A 19800-nucleotide genomic window follows, 5' to 3' on the forward strand; every position below is an offset into this window, starting at 1 on the left:
ACAATGTGCATTTTTCTTTGCTCTTACGAGTTCCTCTCCCTGATCCCTTTGCCCAATCACAGGCTTGAGTATCACACCACACCACCTCCACCAAGGGCTGGCACACAGATGCTGCCTATGGTAGCTGGGCAGGATCAACCCAGCCTACAGGCTTCTACAGCTGGTACAGAATAGTGGAGGCAGGGGTAGGAGAGGCCTTGATTCTGAAATCCCTCTGTCCTCTCTGAAAGGGCACATTCTTGATGTTTCTGAAAGGTCATGCCAGTGCCCATGGGGCTAGAGTCACAGAAAACTTTTAAAAGCCAAAAGACAGCTGGGCTCGGTGGCTCAGCCTGTAATCCCACGCTTTGGGAGGCTGAGGTGAGTAAATTGCCTGAACCCACGGACTCGAGACCCGCCTGGGCAACTTGGCAAGACCTCATCTCTACAATAAATCAAAAATTAGCCGGGTGTGGTAGTGCACGCCTGAAATTCCAGCTAATTGGAAAGCTGAGGCGGAAGGATCACTGGAGCCCAGCAGGTCGAGGCTGCGGTGGCCAGGAGCATGCCACTGCACTCCAGTCTGGGTGACAGAGTGAGACTCCAACCCCCCAAAAATAAAATAAAATAAAAGCCAAGAGACTACAGTAAACACTGGGGTGGGTGGATTAGCTGGGTTGAGATGAGAGGATGGGAAAGAGAAAAGGAGGCAGCCTTCCGTGGCAGCTTTTCCTCAGTCTCCCAGCAGAGGGAACTGTGGGGTTATGTCAGTACTGTACACATACTCTCGCTCTTTCAACCTTTATCAGGAGAATCCCTGGGAAAGAGATGGCAATATCCTTCCCTTAGAAGTGAGGAAACAGTCTCAGAAGCTCAGTGACTTGCCTAAAGCCACACATATTTTATGTAGTACAGGCAGGATGCAAGCCAGTTTTGTCTAACTGCAATGTATCTCTTCCACATCCTTGGCTCTTTAAGTTGCAGTGTTATTCTCTGTAAACCTCTGAATTCTGAGAAAAAAGAGCTCTTCAATGAGTCTTCCTGACACAAACCTTACCTAAAGCAGGCTCTGATCTCATGACTTCACTACCAAAAAGGAGAGTTACTCTGACAAAGCAAAAGCTCCAGCCTCAGTCCTGAGTCTGCCTTGGCCTTGATACTCTCTACCCAGTGTCACATCTTCTGACTTATTCCTCATCCCCCAGAGCTCTCAGCTACTTGACACTAGGATCATCTTCCATTCAAGCTCTGTTGTAGCATCCTTCATCCCTCTCTGTGAGCTCTCTGTGAGGACCTAACAGCTATTCATGATCCTTGAGTCCGAACATTTCTACTCCTATATCCAGCATCCCTCACTACCAAGGTCAGACCCAAGACTGCCTTCATCTGCCATCAAATGCTGCTGGCCTGAGGAAAAAGCAGCTAGATACTCCGGGAGGAACCAAAGGCCATTATAACCCTACAAAAAACCCTGTGCTCAGGGTGCATGGAAGCCTCCTGATACCCGTGATGTCAAAGGCAGCTAGTTCCCTGCCGAAATTTTCTACAGGAAATCACTAGGCAGAAATCACTTTGACTTATGGAAACAGAAGGACTCTCAGTACCAAATCTGCAAAGCATCTAGACCTGGGAAGGGGATTGTATGTAGAAACGGTCGAGATGTGAAATAAAAAAGTAGTTATTATAAATCGTATACAACAATGAATGCCTCATAGTCACAAGGCAGATAAAGTGGGCTTGAGAAAGGTAGAACCCCAAGATACTTTCACATTATTTCCTGCCCCTGTTATTCATAGTTCTGAATACTTGCCTATGAGAAAAGAATTCTCAGTTGTGCAAACTTTACAAACTTCAGAGAAAGCCATAAATTCTGAAAGTTAACTTATATACATCATGAGCTCACACACAGGCAGGTAGAATTTAAAGAGATATACAGAAAGATAAGTTCAGAATCAAAGTGATCTCCAAACACATCACAGTTAAATCTTGTTGAGAGAGGAAAGTGGCCACACAAACATCAAATAATATACTTTTTTCAGTGATAAAGAAATTGAAATGCCGAAGAGGAAATCAGTGAAGGCCAAGACCACTTCCCTGACAACTGCAAACTTAGAAGCTAGTTTAGATTCTTCAAATTACTTGCCCAAGTTGATTAAGACCAGCCTCGTTCAGACCTTGGCTGCTACACAAATCACCTGCTTCAAGTTGCAATGGCTTAAGCAGCAAACTCAGTAGGTGCCACATCAGTAAACGGCTATTTCTCACCTTTTCTTCCAGAACAAAGGGTAGAGACCCAGCTGGTAGGCAGTAAGATCTCCATCCAAGTCCAGCCACTCCAAAGAGCCACTGCCACCAACAGCCTCTCCAACCTAGAACAAGGATGAAAGCAGAGTGAGGTTGCCATCATCACCTCTCATCCAACAGAACCAGACAAAGCTCAAGCTTCCCCCCTAAAAAGGAGAAATAGGGAGACCAGCAACAACCAAGGAAACCCAGTTATGCTAACCTGCCTTCGCCGCCGCAGGACAGCAGCCTCTGCTGGGTGGTTGAATCGGAATGTCTGTGCTTTCCCCAGGGTTATGACAGCCCCTGCAGTGTAGAAACAAATGAGAACTTGGTCAACAATCATGTTTTTTAGTTCATATTACATGCAGGGCACTGTTTTAGGAGACACAGTCTTGCCCTCAATAATTGATACTTTAGCTGATAATTGATAATTTAGCTGAGTTGATTATCTAATTATGTATCTCACAACATATGTAATGAATTAATAGACAGGAAGAACTCTACTACTCCAAGGCAAAACAAGATGAGCTCCAGGTAGAGTAGACAGGAAAGCTTCATGAAAGAGGAGAAATCTAAGCTTAGTCTCACAGGACAGACAGAATTTGGACAGATTAATAATAGTAGTGGTAGTGATAGTAATAATGACAATGAGTATTTACTAAGTGCCAAGCACACTGCTGAAAACCTTATGGCCAGGCACAGTGGCTCAAGCCTGTAATCCCAGCACTTTGGGAGGCAGGGGTGAGAGGATTGCCTGAGTCCACGGATTTAAGACCAGCCTGGGCAACTTGGCGAGACCTCATCTCTACAATAAATCAAAAAATTAGCCAGGCATGGTGGCGCGTGCTTGTGGTCTTGCTACTTGGAAAGCTGAGGTAGAAGGATTGCCTGAGCCAAGCAGTCGAGGCTGCAGTGGCCATGAGCGTGTCACTGCACTCCAGCCTGGACAACAGACAAAAAAAAAAAAAAAAGACTCCAACTCAAAAAAAAAAAAAAAAAAAAGGTTGGGTGTGGTGGCTCAGCACTTTGGAAGCCCGAGGCAAGAGGACTGCCTGAACCCGGGGATTCAAGACCAGCCTGGGCAACTTGGTGAGACCTCGTGTCTACAATAAATCACAAAAATCAGCCAGGTATGGTGGCATGTGTCTGTAGTTCCAGCTACTTGGAAGGCTGAGGTGGAGGGATCACCTAAGCCCAACAGGTCAAGGCTGTGGTGGCCATGAGCATGCCACTGCACTCCAGCCTGGGTAACAGAGTGAGACTACAATTAAAAAAGGAAAGAAAGAAAACCTTACATGCAAAAAGTTTATTCAATCCTCACAGTGATCCTATTTTATCCCTATTTTATAGATAAGAAAAGTAAGGCTCAGAGACTTTCCAAGGACACAGAGCTAATGAACACAGGTACATATTTCAGAGAGTCATTCTTCACTCAGGGGCTCTGGAATTAAAGTTTATTTATGGGAATAGGATCATATTAGAAAATCTTCAGATTTTAGGGTGCAGAGGCTGGGTGATTCATCTTTAAAGCCTGCTTCATTGAGCTTTCTGGGCCCATGAAACTGGAGCTGGTCCATCACTCATCCTGTTATAAACAGGGCTGTAGACAGTCCTACCTTGGGTCAGACGGCAGGAGGCAGTGACCTCACGCCCATTGACTGTGCAGCGGGCCCCCTGGGCAGGCCAGAGAACAACTACTCCACAAGCACTGGTGATAGTGCAGTGATCTCTCTCAATCCACTGACCCTGCAGGACTACAGAAAAGGTGGTGGTTACGCGGGTGGGAGGACAATCTATGGAAACATCCCATCCATTCTTTCTATAAGATCAAAATCCAACATTTGGAAGATCCCAAACCATAACAAGAGAGGAGGGGCCACCACCAGAAACCACCCCTGAAATCCTCCCACTGTGTTGGTCTCCTCCTATTATGTTCTAGATCAAGACCTAGCAGCAGAAAGAGAAGCAGACCCTTAATACTTTAAAGATTTCCTTGCTTTCAGAGTATCATCAGATTCCTCTGAAGAAAACTTTCAGATACAAATACTTGCCCTATATGCTCTGTCACTTACCAATGTCCTGTTCCTGTTCTGAGTCAATCCTTCCTATTTTTGTTGTCCCCTCCTAAAGGAAAAAAACATTAATTTTAATGAGAATAAAAAGGGACATAGCCCTGCCCCCAAAGGAGAGTCTACATTTTAGTGCTATCACTGTCTTCCTATTCCCAGCCCAGCCTTGTCTGTACACTTCTCAACTTTGGTCCAGGCTGTTCTCATCCTCCGGTCACTCATTCTACAGAAAGCACCCGAGATGGTAGAGGTAAAAAATATAACAAAGAAGCACCAGCTATTTGCAATGCACAACAAGTGTTCACAAACTCCTTTCTGTTCTGTAGCATCCAAGTTAGAAAATACCCACAGCTATTGCTCAGAAATTCTCCAGTCTGAGGAAGTACAGACAAAAGTATAGCTTTCTCCCAAGGAGCTAAGGTTAGTGTGGTCCAAAGTTTGGTCCTGTAAGTCTCAAAGAGATAAGTGTTTCGTGAAGATTTATGGAAACACAGAATTTTTACCTTCTTGGTCCGCAGATGAAGCTTAACAGACACCAGATTCTAAGAAGGGTAAAGCGCAAATGGAGAAAAGCACCTCTAGAATAAAAAAATACTGGAAGAGAGTACAGAGAGGAAGGGGAGACTGGAGTTAGTATAATGAATCACTGGGTTAGCAGAAGACAAGGCTTCTTGGCCCTTGGATTATGGCAAATCTCCTTAAGACCATATAGCCCTGTTTGGAGAAGGCAGCAACACAGCAATAGAGATGTTAAATTTTACATAAATCTTTATCATTTATTGAATGATCATTCAGTACATCCCAGTTATAAGGCTTTGTGCTTTGTAGGCATCATATTATTTAATCCTTTAACAATCCTCAATGTAGGTATTATCATCCTTTTTCTTTCTTTCTTTTTTTTTTTTTTTTTGAGCTGGAGTCTCACTCTGTCACCCAAGCCAGAGTACAGTGGCACACTCCCGGCCCCCACAGCCTCAACCTGCTCGGTTCCGGTGATCCTTCAGCCTCAGTCTTCCAAGTAGCCGGAACTACAAGCGCACACTACCACGCCCGGCTAATTTTTGATTTATTGTAGAGATGAGGTCTCACCAAGTTGCCCCCGTAGGTCTCGACCCGCGGGCTCAGGCAATTCGCTTGCCTCAGCCTCCCAAAGTGCTGAGACTACAGGCTGAGCCACAGAGCCTGGTCCTCATTCTTGTTTTTTTAAATCTTGCCCAGGCTGGTCTCAAACTCCTGGCCTCATGCAATCCTCCCACCTCGGCCTCCCAAAGCTCTGGAATTACAGGCATGAGCAACCATACCTGGTCTAACATCTTCTTTTTATAGATGAGGAATCTGAAGCTTATTGGTGATAAATCTCCCAAGAAATCCACAGACCAAATAGGAGTGCTATGATTAGAATACAGATATCTCAGGCAACCCCTCCCACTGTGGGAGCTTTTCTGTCCTCTCAATAAATCCTGCTTAAAAAAAAAAAAAAAAAAGAATACAGATATACTTTTCCAGCCTTACCATACTACCTTCCCAGTAACTAAGGTTTTCATGGTAACCAGAAGTTCCCTACTAGGCTTCACTGTCAACAGCCAGAGCAGGGAGGTCCTGCAGCTACCCCAAAATAACACATAAGGAGGAGGAATCCCGGGCGTAATGAATGAGGCTCTGGTCTTACTGTGTTCCCCTCTGTCTCTCCTCCCTACATACACACAAACAGCCAGAGCCCAACCTTTCTTGCCCAGCCACTGAGGACCACGAGTCAAGGATGCTAGCCTTCTCAAACACTGTCAAACAGAATCAGAGGGAAGTTCAAGGAGAAAAGGTCAAAACCCTTCACATGTGTTCAGGGGCAGTCCCGATAATGAGGCACATTCCTCCCAAAAGGATAAAGGCCACAGTACATCATAACTTCTAGATTTGCAGAACAAAAACTACCCTAAGCCGGGCTTGGTGGCTCAGCCTGTAATCCCACGCTTTGGAAGGCTGAGGTGAGTGGACTGCCTGAGCCTGCGGGTTCGTGACCTGCCTGGGCAACTTGGCGAGACCTCATCTCTACAATAAATCAAAAAATTAGCCGGGCATGGTAGCAAGTGCCTGTAGTTACAGCTACTTGGAAGGCTGAGGCAGAAGGCTGAGGCAGAAGGATTGCCGGAGCCCAGCAGGTGGAGGCTGTGGTGGCCGGGAGCGTGCCACTGCACTCCAGTCTGGGCAACAGAGTAAGACTCCAACTCAAAAAAAACAAAAACAAAAAAAAAACTACCCCAAGGCGACTTGGGAATGATGATGGAATCTTATTAATAGATAACAAGGCCTGAATTGGAACATGTGTTTGCTGCCTCCTTTGACTCTTTATGCAGGGAGAGTTAGTGGCACAAAGGCAATTACGAGGATGAAGTCCAGGATATCCATAACTTGTGCTCTACCTATCCTTCTGCTTCCTCCTACCCAAAGAATGTCCCAAGGTGACCTCAGAGAAAATAGCTTCCAGCAAATACTTGGGACTAATTCTAGGTCTGTTACCAAGTTAGCAAAGTAAATAAAAAGACAGAGAATCTTGAATCACTAATATGATACTATTACCTAAACCAATATCTAAGCAAACAAAAAGAAAAGGAAAAATTGGGTACATGCAGAAATGCCAGGATTAGAAATAGACTAAAATTTCTTCACCCAAGTCCACTGCAAGTAAACAAAGGAGAGAGAAAATCCTCACTATGCACTGACTAAATAATGAAAATCAGTAATCCTATATTCAGATGAAGTCATCACTCTGCTACCCTAAGCTCTACTACTTGATTTCCAGTTCCATCTGCTCACTCCACATCCAATCAATATATCAGATCAGTTACACTCAAACCCTGACCATTTTAATCAATCTAATAGCTTCCTGATCCCCAACCTCTCCCTGTGGTTCTGACTAATGGAAGGATTTATACAGTCATTTGGTATTTAGATCTGTTGCTAGGGTAAAAGTTCACAGCCACCTCTGTCTGAGGCATTTTCACTGAAATAGTTTATGCCCAGAAAAAAGTTACTTCTGCAAGGTTCATTCTCTCACAACTTCCCTAAGGGCTAATCCTAAGAACACAGATGAGCTTTACTAACACCTCACTTCCATATGGTCTGCAGCATCAGGAGCCTAATTTCCCCAGGGATAACAGCAGAATTACATATTCCCATAAACTGTTCTTCTGTTCTTTTCAAATGTCAGCTGGGGAAAATATGAGAACAGAATTTGGATTTTCAGTGAGCACAGGGATTTTGACCTCATTAAGTATGTTCTGTCAGACATAGGAACTGTCTTCCTATAGTAGGACCTATTTGATGAGAACAGGATATGAGACTATCTACCATGGGTCACTGAACTCTCAAACCTGCTTCTCCTAGAAATGAAGGCCAGGGGGCTCGGTGGCTCAGCCTGTAATCCCAACACTTTGGGAGGTTGAGGTAAGTGGATTGCCTGAGCCTACGGGTTCAAGACTAGCCCAGGCTACTTGGCAAGACCTTGTCTCTACAAAAAATAAAAATAAAATTTAGTCGGGCGAGGTAGTATGTGCCTGGAGTTCTGGCTATATGGAAGGCTGAGGCAGAAGGATCACCAAAGCCCAGCAGGTCGACGCTGAGGTGGCCATGAGTGTGCCACTGCCCTCCAGCCTGGGAGATGGAGTGGGACTCCAGTTCAAAAAAAAAAGAAAAAGAAAAAGAAATGAAGGCCTGGTGCAGTAGCTCATGCCTATAAGCCCAGCATTTAGGAAGGCCTAGGCAAGAGGATTGCTTGAGTCCAGGAATTCAAGACCAGCCTGAGCAATGCAGTGCAACCTCACCTGCACAAAAATTTTTTTAAAATTTAGCCATGTGCAATGGCACACACTTGTCGTCCCAGATACTCGGGAGGCTGACACAAAAGGATTCCCTGAGCCCAGGAGGTTGAGGCTGCAATGACAAAAGAAAGAAAAAGAAGGGGGATGAAGGAGGGGGGGAGAGGGAGGGGAAAGAAAAGAGGGGGGAGAGAGAAGACAGGAATGAAAGAAAAAAGAGAAATAATTAAATCCACTGTTGAGTTGAGAAGTTACTTTTATAGTAACTGGCGTTACCTTAATAATACACAAATTTTGACTACATTCTTTATGTTAGTTTGGGTCTACTGAGAAGCAGGCACCGAGATATACAGAAGATTTACTGAAGAAGGAAGCCAGAGAATGTGGGAGGTCCTTCAAGTCACACCTATGGACACACAGAGGGAAGGAAGCGGAACAGCTAGGAAGCCTTAAATTGCAACACAGTTACAAAAAAGGTCTGGTCAAGCCAATGAGAGTTCTCAAGTCAACACGGCCCACTGGAAAGATCTTGCATCCCATAGGAATGAGCCTACAATAGGAGCCTCTATTGTGCATGGTCATGACTGGGAGAAGCTTGGGGCTATATGTGGCCTTAGCACATGCAGAGGTAGCTGCAGAAGGACAGCCACTGGAGCATCAGTCAATTATGCTTCCAGCTACAGATCTAAGCACTCATTTTCATGGACACCACACTCCTCAAACTTTCAGCTTTCAAGACCAATCTTCCTTTTCCTTCCTCCATTTATCCATATCCACACCTAGCCTTTCTGCTTTTGCTTTTTTTTTTGAGACAGCATCTCGCTCTGTCACCCAAACTGAAATACAGTGGCACATTCTCAGCTCACTGCAGTCTCGACCTCCTGGACTCAAGCAATTCTCCTATCTCTGCCTCCTGAGTGGCTGCGACTATAAAGGCACACCACCATGCCTGGCTAATTTTTTTATTTTTTGTGGAGACGAGGTCACACTATGTTGCCCATGCTGGTCTCAAACTCCTGGACTCAAGAGATCCTCCCGCAATGGCCTCCCTAAGTGCTGGGATTACAAGCATGAGCTTGTCTGTTCATGTCTATTAAGAATAGTTGAAGCAACTAGGTGACAAATCCCATTCTTACTATAAAATGAAGAAAGTATTTTTCTACGTAATGGGAGGTAAAAATTAAATAAATAAGTAAAATGAGGAAATTAAGGCACAGAGAACAAAAGTCAGTTACATAAAGACAATAGTATCAGCAGTTGAATATGAATGATTCTGATTTCCAGTTTTGTACTTTATACATACAAAAGCAAAACAGGTCATAAGTTGTCAGCTAGACCAGTTTCCTGAAAGCAAACCTTAAGGCAGCTCTGTAGCATCTGTCTCAGTTCATAGAAACATGGTTGCTGCCCCTGGATTTTCCCTCACTGACCTCTGGGGCCAGTGGCTTAGAAGGAAAAGGAGTACATCATCCTCCTCACCTTGAGGTGGTAGAGTACAACTCCTACATCATCCTCCTCACCTTGAGGTGGTAGAGCACAACTCCTATATCATCCTCCTCACCTTGAGGTGGTAGAGTACAACTCCTGTGCTGAGCACATCGTCCTCCAAGGTCATCAGGTGTGGAAGGCTGGAATCAATGACCACCCCTGCCCTCCTCCTGTTGATGTCCACACTGTAATGCTCCATGACGGCCTGCCAATCATTCCATTTCTGGGTCCAGTCTTTAGTCAGCTGGTCTATCTGCAGAGGTATAGGAGGTGATCTTAGACAATCAGCATGGGGAACAGAATTAAGGTTAAAGGTCATCCTGACCTATACCCCCAGGGAATTTCTTTCTTATACTCCTCACAAAGCCCCACAGAGGTCCCTTCTTCCAACTACAGCACTGTGTTTTCCAAGTTTTCTTTAATAAGCAAGTATTACTTTTATAAACAGAAGTTTGTTCAATAAATGTTATTTTTAAAGTTTTCTACAATGAGCATGTATCATTTTTATAATTAGAAAAAACATAAATGTTATTACTTTTTAAAAATTCATTGGGATATTAGCCATCCATTCCACTTCTATATGATCCATATTTGGGAAGCCTTCTATGACCTAACACTTCTTTTCCAAGGTGCAGTACTTGAGTTATAACGAGCTTGCATATAGCTCAAAGACCCATAAAGCACTGAGACGAAACTCCCCAGGTAGAGTTAAGACCATATGGAACTCTTCTGGAAGGCCATGTGATAATAAAATAACAACAAAAATAACAACAAAATATGAGTGCTTTCTATGTAGCAGGAACAAAGTTTTAAAAGTAAATATATCTAAGCTAGGCGGCTTGAAGCTAAGAGCTCTCTCTGATTGAGCTCTCATGCCCCTTAGGGACATGAATAGTGTTGAAGGCAGGGTCCTTGTTCTTCTTTTGGTGGAAATTGATGCCTAAGCAGGAAGCTTATTCTGGGAATGAAAGAACTGAGGAAGCTCAGAAAAAATTAAATTCAGGTAAGCACTTTCCTCATAAAGGGAATACTTGAGGAAAAAAATTATGCCAGGGTCATGTACAAGTATTTTATGTACCACAGAAACATTACTTTAGTGTTATACACATTGAGATGAAATTTGAAAACCAGTGAAACTACAGGTTACCTGTAAAGGACTGGGTTGGATTGAGACCACCAGCACGGGTAAGCGGCAGGATACCCTGGCTTAGAGTTCAGGATCCCTCTGGCCAGCTTTTATTACCCACTCCTACACTGCCTAAGAACATATGTCCAACAAGGGACAGATTCAAGTCCAGGTCAGCTGGCCTGTATACTGAAGAAATGCTAATGAGCTAGGAATGATTTTGGCTCTTCTACTTAATCTCGTATTATAGAGGGATGATATTTTCTGAACCAAAAATCAGAATAACATGGATAAACAAATAATTTTTTAGAAACTTCTGGATGTGTGATGTGGTCATGAAGTTTAGTTAGGGTAACAAAATGTTGTCATGGTCAGGATACTTTAATAACATATAAGGATGATGCAACAGAATACTGAGAATTAGGACACCTGGTTGTGGGATCTAAAAGTAACCTGTCACACACACACAGAAAAAAATGCCACCATTTCTTCCTTTTAAATATCTCTGGGGCCTGTGAGTCATGGCTCTCGCCTATAATTCCAGCACTGTGTAAAGTAGAGGCGGGAGGATTGCTTGAGCCCAGAAGTTCGAACATAGCCAGACCTTGCCTCTATAAAAAAAATCAAAAAAATTAGTCAGGCATGGTGGTGGCATGCACCTACAGTCTCATTTACTTGGGAGGCTGAGGAGGGAGGACAGCCTGAGCCCAGGAGATTGAGGCTGTGGTGAGCCATGATAGTGCCACTGCAATCCAACCTGGGCAACAGAGTGAGATCCTGACTCAAATAAATAAATAAATAAAGAGAGAAATAAATAACAAATAAATAAATAAATGTTTCTGGGAATTCCCATTCATTCTACTCTTCCAAAATGTCTTGTCTTCACCTTTGGGTTAATAACAGCAGTCTCTTTACTGGTTGGTCTCCCAGCTTCCAATCATCCCTCCTTTCAATTAATCCTACATACAACTGTCATATTAATTTCCTCAAGATATTTCTCTATTATGTTCAGGGATCTGACTCAAGAAGCTGTTAATCCCATTTACAACAAGTGTAAACCTTCTAAACTGGCCCTTACCTTACTTCTACTACTCTACCATGAATATCAGTCTTCTTTGCAATGTGTGCTTCTATCTAGCCTCTCATACTACTTCCTCCTTCCAGTTCCAAGACTTTGCTTATGTTACTTCTCCCTTATCCAAAATTCTTTATTTCTCCTCCCTATCTAACAACCCTATCAAAACTTTAAGGGCTAATTCAAGGTCAGTTTTCTACCTTCCAGGTTCTAAACTTCTGACGTCTGCTTCGAAAATTCCAAGCCATGATAATTTCTTCCCTCCTTAAATCACACAGTTGAGGGAACACACCATTCTCTATATGTGTTTCCAACTAGACTTCAAACCACTTGAGGGCAGGGACTTCTTTGTATCTTTTGCAGCATCATGCTGAGAACCTACTTGGTCCTCATGAATACATGTTGATTGACTGACTTACCAGAAAATAGTTTTTTATTTCCTCTACGCTACTCTCACTAACCAAAGGAGTTATGAACCCCTGAGAGAACAAAACAGAAAGCCAGAAAGCCATTTACCAGTCCCTAAGACAAACATATCCCTTACTCAAGTCTCAAAGGAGATAAAATTGTCTTTAAGCAGATCGTCTCTGCCCTGCCAAGGGAGCAGCCCTGGCCAAGGAATAATGGAGGGAGCTCCCAGGGTGAGATAAGACACAGCTAAGTCTACCCAACATACCTTCAATTCATTTTGGAGAACCAGCTCCTTCAGATTTTTATCCTTTTCATCATTCAATGAAGTGAAGCTTCTCTGTACAAACAAAGAGAGATATCCTGTGATATTTTGCTGGTTTAACTTCAGGTGGATACTACCCTTACATTTATGAAGGAAGATGAGGTGCACATAAAGGAAAGACTTTATCATTAAAATCAGAAATAAATCAAGAGCCTAAGTATTTGCGCTTATATTGGTACAAAGAAGAATTCAAAAAAATTTTTTCAGGAGAGCCCCATTCCCCATATCTGCCCACACAGAGCAAGGGCCATTCCAGCAAATGCCCTTTGGACAAGAGATGATATAGCAAAAAAGAGAAATCTCCCTCTTGTCTTTGCTCCTGCCTCTGCTCCATGAGTGTCAACTGAGAACATAGAATGCAGCAGAACCAAGACTCTACGCAGAAGAAGAGAGGCTCAGAAGAACTTCACGGAAGTATGGAAAAGTTCTGATTGGCTGCATACCAGTTCAAAGCTCAGCAGCATGGCTTTCAGTCTTTCAATTTCTTCTCTGAGTTCTCTAATCAGCTTTATGTTTGCATCCTGAAATACAGAGAACTCAGTCACAATTGACTGATACCAGGGCACACCCAGCAATGAAATGCTATATGCAATTAGCTTGGAAGAAGCAGATAGCTCCTTCAGAGCAACCTCTAGAGCAGTCATTCTCAAAGTATAGTCCCAAGACCCACAAATGTCAACTTCACCTAAAAACTTGTTAGAAACACAAATGTTGACACCCCAGAACTACAAAATCAGAAACTCTTGAGGGCTGGGGCCCATCTGTGTTTTAACAAAACTTCCAGTTAAAAGTTTGAGAATCATGGCCCTAAACCACGTCAAACAGGTAACACAAATGCCAAGGCATGCATAGGTAGAAGATGTTAATCTTCCTGTATTGTAACTAAACTTAATACCTGCCTAATTGCATTGCCCTTTGAAATAGTTCACCACATATGGGCTATATACATGTATACATACATATATGTCTGGCTACCAGCTATGACCCCTGATCTGGAACTTTTTACTGAAATTGTGAAGGAGATAAGGAACATTTGGAAAATTCTCATTATTATCTAGATTTCAAAAACTAATGAATAGTTCTGTGTGGGCTGAGTAGAAAAACAAAAGAAAAAAATTAAAGAATAAAAAACTCCAGTAAATTCCTATACTCTCCTTTTAATGTGAACAAAGAAGTCATTGCAATTTGCACAGAAAAAAAAAAACATAGGTAACCTACATTTTTTAAAAAACACAGGCATAAATTAATATAAATTAAAAATAAGCCGGGCTTGGTGGCTCAGCCTGTAATTCCGCGCCTTTGGGAGGCTGAGGTGAGTGGATTGCCTGAGCCCGCGGGTTTTGCAGCAAACACAAACTTTTTTTTTTGAGGTGGAGTCTCAGTCTGTCACCCAGACTGGAGTGCAGTGGCCGCTCCCGGCTACTGCAACCTCGACCTGCTGGGCTCCAGCGATTCTTCCGCCTCAGCCTTCCAAGTAGCTGTAACTACAGGCGTGTGCTACCACACCTGGCTAACTTTTTTATTTATTGTAGAGATGAGGTCTCTCCAAGTTGCCTAGGCAGATCTCAAACCCACAGGTTCAGGCAATCCACTCCCAAAGGCATGGGATTACAGGCTGAGCCACCGAGCCCAGTTCAAACACAAACTTTTAAGTGACCTTTTTTGGAGTGGCAATGGTATACCAAGGAACATTAAGAGGAATGAATTTAGAGAAATATTTAAATTATTCGAGCCAGGCTCGGTGGCTCAACCTGTAATCCCGCGCCTTTGGGAGGCTGAGGTGAGTGGATTGCCTGAGCCTGCGGGTTCGAGACCCGCCTGGGCAGGCGAGACCTCATCTCTACAATAAAATCAAAAAATTAGCCGGGCGTGGTAGCGCGCACCTATAATTCCAGCTACTCGGAAGGCTGAGGCAGGATCACCGGAGCCCAGCAAGTCAAGGCTGTGGTGGCCGGGAGCAGCCACTGCACTACAGTCTGGGCGAGAGAGTGAGACTCCAACTCAAAAAAAAAAATTTTTTTAAATAAAAAATAAAACAAAATAAATTATTCATAAAAGCTTACTGCTCTTCACACTGGGTGTAAGAGGAAAAAATTGTTACCAAATGGAGGCAGTAGAGACATGAGAGAAGGAGATGATACTGAAAGAAAGAATTCCACTCCCTCATCATTTAGAGAAAAAGTCTGGCAATTTGTGGGTGAGTACAAAGAGAAAGAAATCAATGAGGAAAAAAAAGAGAACTCTGTGTAAACTATACCAGACCAGGACCACTGATGAAGGTCTTACCTCATTTACCCGTGGCTTGTTGATAATATTTTTGGCACTGGATGCATATCTCAGAGTGCTCATGGTCTCATTGTAGCTAGTGTGTGCAGGAGACACGGCTGAGATAAAAGGAAAAAGTTTTAAAACATGCCAAGCCCTTCCATTTCAATCCTTAATCATCCACCTTGCTACTAATACCCACAGTTATGAGACTCTCAATGAAATGAGAAACCTAGTCATGGCCCTTTCTCTGAAACAGAGTACCAGTTCCAAAACAGAATTCACTCTAGCATCCACTCACTGGCAACCATGATGGTTTTGGAGTTGCCTCCAAGGCTGTCCTTCAGCAGCCAGGTCAACACAGAGTCTCGGTATGGGATGTAAGACTGCCTCCGGGAGGGTCCTAATCCACTACTGGTCCCAGAAGGAGAGCTAAGAATCCCACTGTCACTACCATTGCTGGCTAAGCTGTTGAGGCTCTGGCAGCTGCTGAATACTTGGGAGTTCTGGGCTTAAAAGACAAAATGTAGAAATGGAAGAAAGATTAGGGAGCAAATGCATTAAAACAAAACAACAGTTGAAGCACAGATTTAAGTATCATACTTCCTTACCCCTTTCTGCATTTGATAGGATATTTTAAGTTTGAGTCCTGTATTAGACTTTGGACTCATAACATGGAGTGGTTGAGCCACACAATTTTTCAGTTTCCCCTCTTTTTGAAACGATAGTACTAAGATGGTCATGTTGCCCTCTAAAGCCACAGACAAATATCAATTTTTCGTGCCCCAAACCAGAAGATAACCTTATCAGAAAGCTATGTCTTTCTCTGTCTACCCCATTTTGACAAAATGAAAACATATGTGCTATCTTTCAAAGTCTCCCTCCCACTCCAATCATCCAATCTATCAGCAAAATACCTAAGGTGGAGATGACAATTCCCAGAGTCACAAGAGACTTGTTGATATTGGCTCCTTCAGTAATCCGGTCCTTACAGTAACTGGGATCTGCTCTTTCACTAAAACACAATCAATGGAAACATAACACAAGCAAACAAGACACTATCCATATAATGCTGTTGAAAGACAGATCCAGCATGTGTACATCAGATTTTTAAAAACCCACAAAATAAACTGCTTTCAGAATTTAGGTCCAGAAAAAAAATGTTATCATCTTGTAATGAACTGATCTTTGGCTTCTCAGGCAATAAAAATCAAACAATACATTACATTGTTCTTACTTTGGCTGTCAGAGCACTTTAAGCTAAATGTAATGCTCATTTACAATAATGAGCATTTACATAATAGCAAAGTTTTTTGGTATATTAACTTTCCCTCTATCTTTATTGTTTTACATTCATATATTCATGGCTTTATGGTATCTGCATCATTAACTGCCAAGAGTCTTAAATTTCTTTAAGAAATATTAAAAAGTCACACTTCCAATTGGCTGATACAGTTTCTTTAAGACAGCGCTTAGTTTTTCTTTTTTTTAAGAGACAACATCTCACTCTGATTACCAGGCTGAAGTGCACTAGCACCATAATAGCTCACTACAACCGTTAACTCCTGGGCTCAAGCCATTCTTCTCCTCAGCTTCTGGAGTAGCTGCGACTACAGGTATGTGCCACCGAGTAAAACTTTTTTTAGTCAAGTACAGAGCTGCATAAAATCAATACTAAATGTAAGAAAAAAGGTACGCTAGCTCAGTTACCTTCACTTAGAGCAGTATCAATCTTGCTTCTATGTTGGAATCACGTGAGCAAATTTAAAATACATTGATGCCTGCACTTTCTCCAACCTCACTAATAATCTGACTTATTTGAGTTGCAGGCATTAGGAGTTGTAAAAGGTCCCTGTGATTTCAACGGGCATCAAGATTAAGAACCTCTGATGCAGAAGAACTTTTCAGCCCTGGAAAATAATAATTTCTTAACTTAGCATTCAAAGAGTTTGTTTTCTTTGTAATTTTCTCAGGATGATTGGAATGTGAAAAAGATTAGAACAAGCTTATCCTTTGTAAAATGGGCAAGAACAAGATCATTGTCAAGGAAGTAATTCCCCTTGGCTTTGACATTCTAATTACCTGCCTGCTAGGTCCACAAGGTTGATCTTGCTAGCAATTTCAGAAGGGAGGTTGTTCTGCAGGATTGCCTAGGAGATAAAACACATTTAAAGTCTATCATTTGGGACTATTTGTATTTTTGCCCTCTTAGATACTCTAACCAGGGTGATATTGCGGACTTTTATGCAATTCACTTACAAAATCTGAATTCGAGTGTGCTCTGAACCAGATGAGCTTTCAATATCTGATAGATAAAATCAGTAGGCCCTGGATCATCACTTCATTAAAAATACTAGCAGGACATAGACAGAGTAAAGCAGGACAAAACCTCATGAAGTTCTCTGAGCACAATTTTCCCGGGTACCAGGAATTTTAATACAATTTACCACACAACTTCCCTCCCAAAGAGGCTGACTCAGCAAAGAGCCACAGCAGGTGGGTGGCCCCAGATGAGGTCTGTCTCTCTTGTTAGCCTCAATCACAGCATGTTAATTTGCTAGGACAGATATTCTACCTGAATGTTTTATTCAGGAGTATCTAGTACCTAAGAACAAAACTACTCCCACCCCCAAATTCAATGACGGTTTTGTTAATGTTTTGTTTTAGAAAATTGTAATGTTATGCATCCATCACCAAAATCTAGTTTGTTTTAAAGAGATGGGTCACACAATGTTGCCTAGGCTTCTCTCAAACTCCTGGGTTCAAGTGATTTTCCCGTCAAAGCCTCCCAAGAAGCTGGAACTACAGGTGCATGCACATTTGTTTGCAGTCAATCTCTGTTCCCATCCCCAGTTCCAAGGAACCACTCATCAATTTTCTACGTCTATAAATTTGCCTTTTCAGGAGATTTCATATACAGGAAATCATATTTTTTCACTGTGCATAATTAAGATTAATCCATGTTGAGGCTTGGCTCAACAGTTCAAGGCTGGGCTCGGTGGCTCAGCTTGCAATCCCAGCACTTTGGGAGGCCGAGGCAAGTGGATTGCCTGAGCCCGGGGTTCGAGACCAGCTCGGGCAACTTGGCAAGACCTCGTCTCTACAATAAATCAAAAATTAGCCGGGCATGGTAGCGTGCACCTGAGTTCCAGCTACTTGGAAGGATCACTGGAGCCCAGCAGGTCAATGCTGGGGTGGCCATGAACGTGCCACTGCATTCCAACCTGGGCAACAGAGTGAGACTCTGACTCAAAAAGAATAAACAAACAGTTCGTTCATTTTTATTGCTCAGCAATAGTTCATTGTGTGGATATATCACAGTTATCCATTCACCTCTTGAAGGACATTTGTTTGGGTTGTTCCACTTTGGGGTAATCACAAATAAAGTTGTTATGGATATGTGTGTGCAAGTTTATGTGTGGACATTTTTTTTTTTTAAATCTTAGGTAATACCTAGGAGTAGAATGGCTGGATCATATGATAGGTATATGGGGGACACAAAAGAAACCGGAATATATTCTCTCTCTCTCTCTTTGCCTTTTTTTTTTTAGAGGGCAGGCCCCTGGTAGAACACTTGGAATTTGTTCTTCCAGACCAAACAGTCAACCAAAGGTTTTATCTGGAAGTTAATGTGTCATGATTTGCAGAAGAAACATCCCAAGTTGTGGCAAACAGGTGATTGGTTCTTCTACCATGACAGTGCACCAGCCCACAAAGCACTGAGTGTTCAGCAGTTTTTGACCAAAAACAGCATGACCCCTGTGCCCCACCCTCCCTACTCACCCGATCTCACCCCAAGTGACTTTTTTAGTTAACCCCGATGAAAAAATTCCTCAAAGGGAAATGTTTTGCCAAAGTGGAAGAGGTGAAACAAAAAATGGCAGAAGGGATCAAAACTGACAAGTTCAAACCGGGCTCGGTGGCTCAGCCTGTAATCCCGCGCCTTTGGGAGGCTGAGGTGAGTGGATTGCCTGAGCCCACGGGTTCGAGACCCTCCTGGGCAACTTGGTGAGACCTCATCTTTACAATAAAATAAAAAATGAGCCAGGCGTGGTAGCACACGCCTGTAGTTCCAGCTACTTGGAAGGCTGAGGCAGAAGGATCGCCGGAGCCCAGCAGGTCGAGGCTGTGGTGACCGGGAGCAGACTGCACTCCAGAGACTCCAACTCAAAAAAAAAAAAAAAATTGACAAGTTCAAAAACTGTTTTGAGTAGTGGAGAAAGCATCCCAATAGGTGTACTGCAACAAATGGAGAGTACTTTGAAGATGGAAAGAGAGAGAGAGAGAGAGGGAGGGAGGGAGGGAGGGAGGGAGGAGACTGGGACTGAGTTTCATTGTGTTATTATGTTTCCCAGGCTAGCCTTGGACACCTGGGTTCCACACCCAGATCAGGCATTTTTGTTTGTTTGTTTTTGTTTAAATAGAGACAGGTCTTGCTATCTTGCCCACTGGCCTAGAAGTGATCCTACCAAAGTGCTGGGATTACAGGTGTGAAACCACCATGCCCAGCCCACTTAAGCGGTTTGGGCTGCGTATGTAGACAGCTTCTGGTCAACATTTGACATGAGGATCTTATCAAGTCCCCTATAGTTGTATCACCTCCCCAAATTTCCTGTTAAATCCCCAGTGATAGGGCTAACATGGGGGAAGAGGGGCCATTGTTAAAATAACTCACTGTGTGAACCTCACAAATGGGATGTAGGGTTGCAGTGACCTGTGAAGCGGGCCACTCTACCCTTACCTGTCACTAACTGCTTTTACTGCCTACACCTGCTTTCTCAAGGTTGCATTCTAAGGCTGCATCCTGCTAGACACCTGCTTTCTCAAGAATTACATCTCAGCCGGCTAGGTGGCTCAGCCTGTAATACCGCGCTTTGGGAGGCTGAGGTGAGTGGACTGCCTGAGTTCGCAGGTTCAAGACCCACCTGGGCAACTTGGCAAGACCTCATCTCTACAATAAATCAAAA

At 43.1% G+C, this 19800-nt stretch overlaps 1 protein-coding gene across 1 annotated transcript in view; it reads right to left on the bottom strand.

Annotated features, from left to right (window-relative positions):
• STARD9 (StAR related lipid transfer domain containing 9) overlaps window positions 1-19800 on the bottom strand; it is a 142846-nt gene that overhangs the window by 34311 nt on the left and 88735 nt on the right. The window contains exons 10-20 of the mRNA XM_008059483.1: window positions 16916-16983; window positions 15751-15848; window positions 15135-15344; window positions 14855-14952; window positions 13012-13089; window positions 12512-12583; window positions 9708-9887; window positions 4338-4389; window positions 3882-4019; window positions 2486-2568; window positions 2245-2348 (exon numbers count right to left, since the gene is read on the bottom strand). Coding sequence (XP_008057674.1) covers window positions 2245-2348; window positions 2486-2568; window positions 3882-4019; window positions 4338-4389; window positions 9708-9887; window positions 12512-12583; window positions 13012-13089; window positions 14855-14952; window positions 15135-15344; window positions 15751-15848; window positions 16916-16983 — 1181 coding nt within the window. The remainder of the gene's footprint in view (window positions 1-2244; window positions 2349-2485; window positions 2569-3881; window positions 4020-4337; window positions 4390-9707; window positions 9888-12511; window positions 12584-13011; window positions 13090-14854; window positions 14953-15134; window positions 15345-15750; window positions 15849-16915; window positions 16984-19800) is intronic.

Source organism: Carlito syrichta, unplaced genomic scaffold (genome assembly GCF_000164805.1).
Source record: "Carlito syrichta isolate Samal-C Ts95f unplaced genomic scaffold, Tarsius_syrichta-2.0.1 Scaffold91562, whole genome shotgun sequence".
Lineage (NCBI taxonomy): Eukaryota > Metazoa > Chordata > Mammalia > Primates > Tarsiidae > Carlito > Carlito syrichta.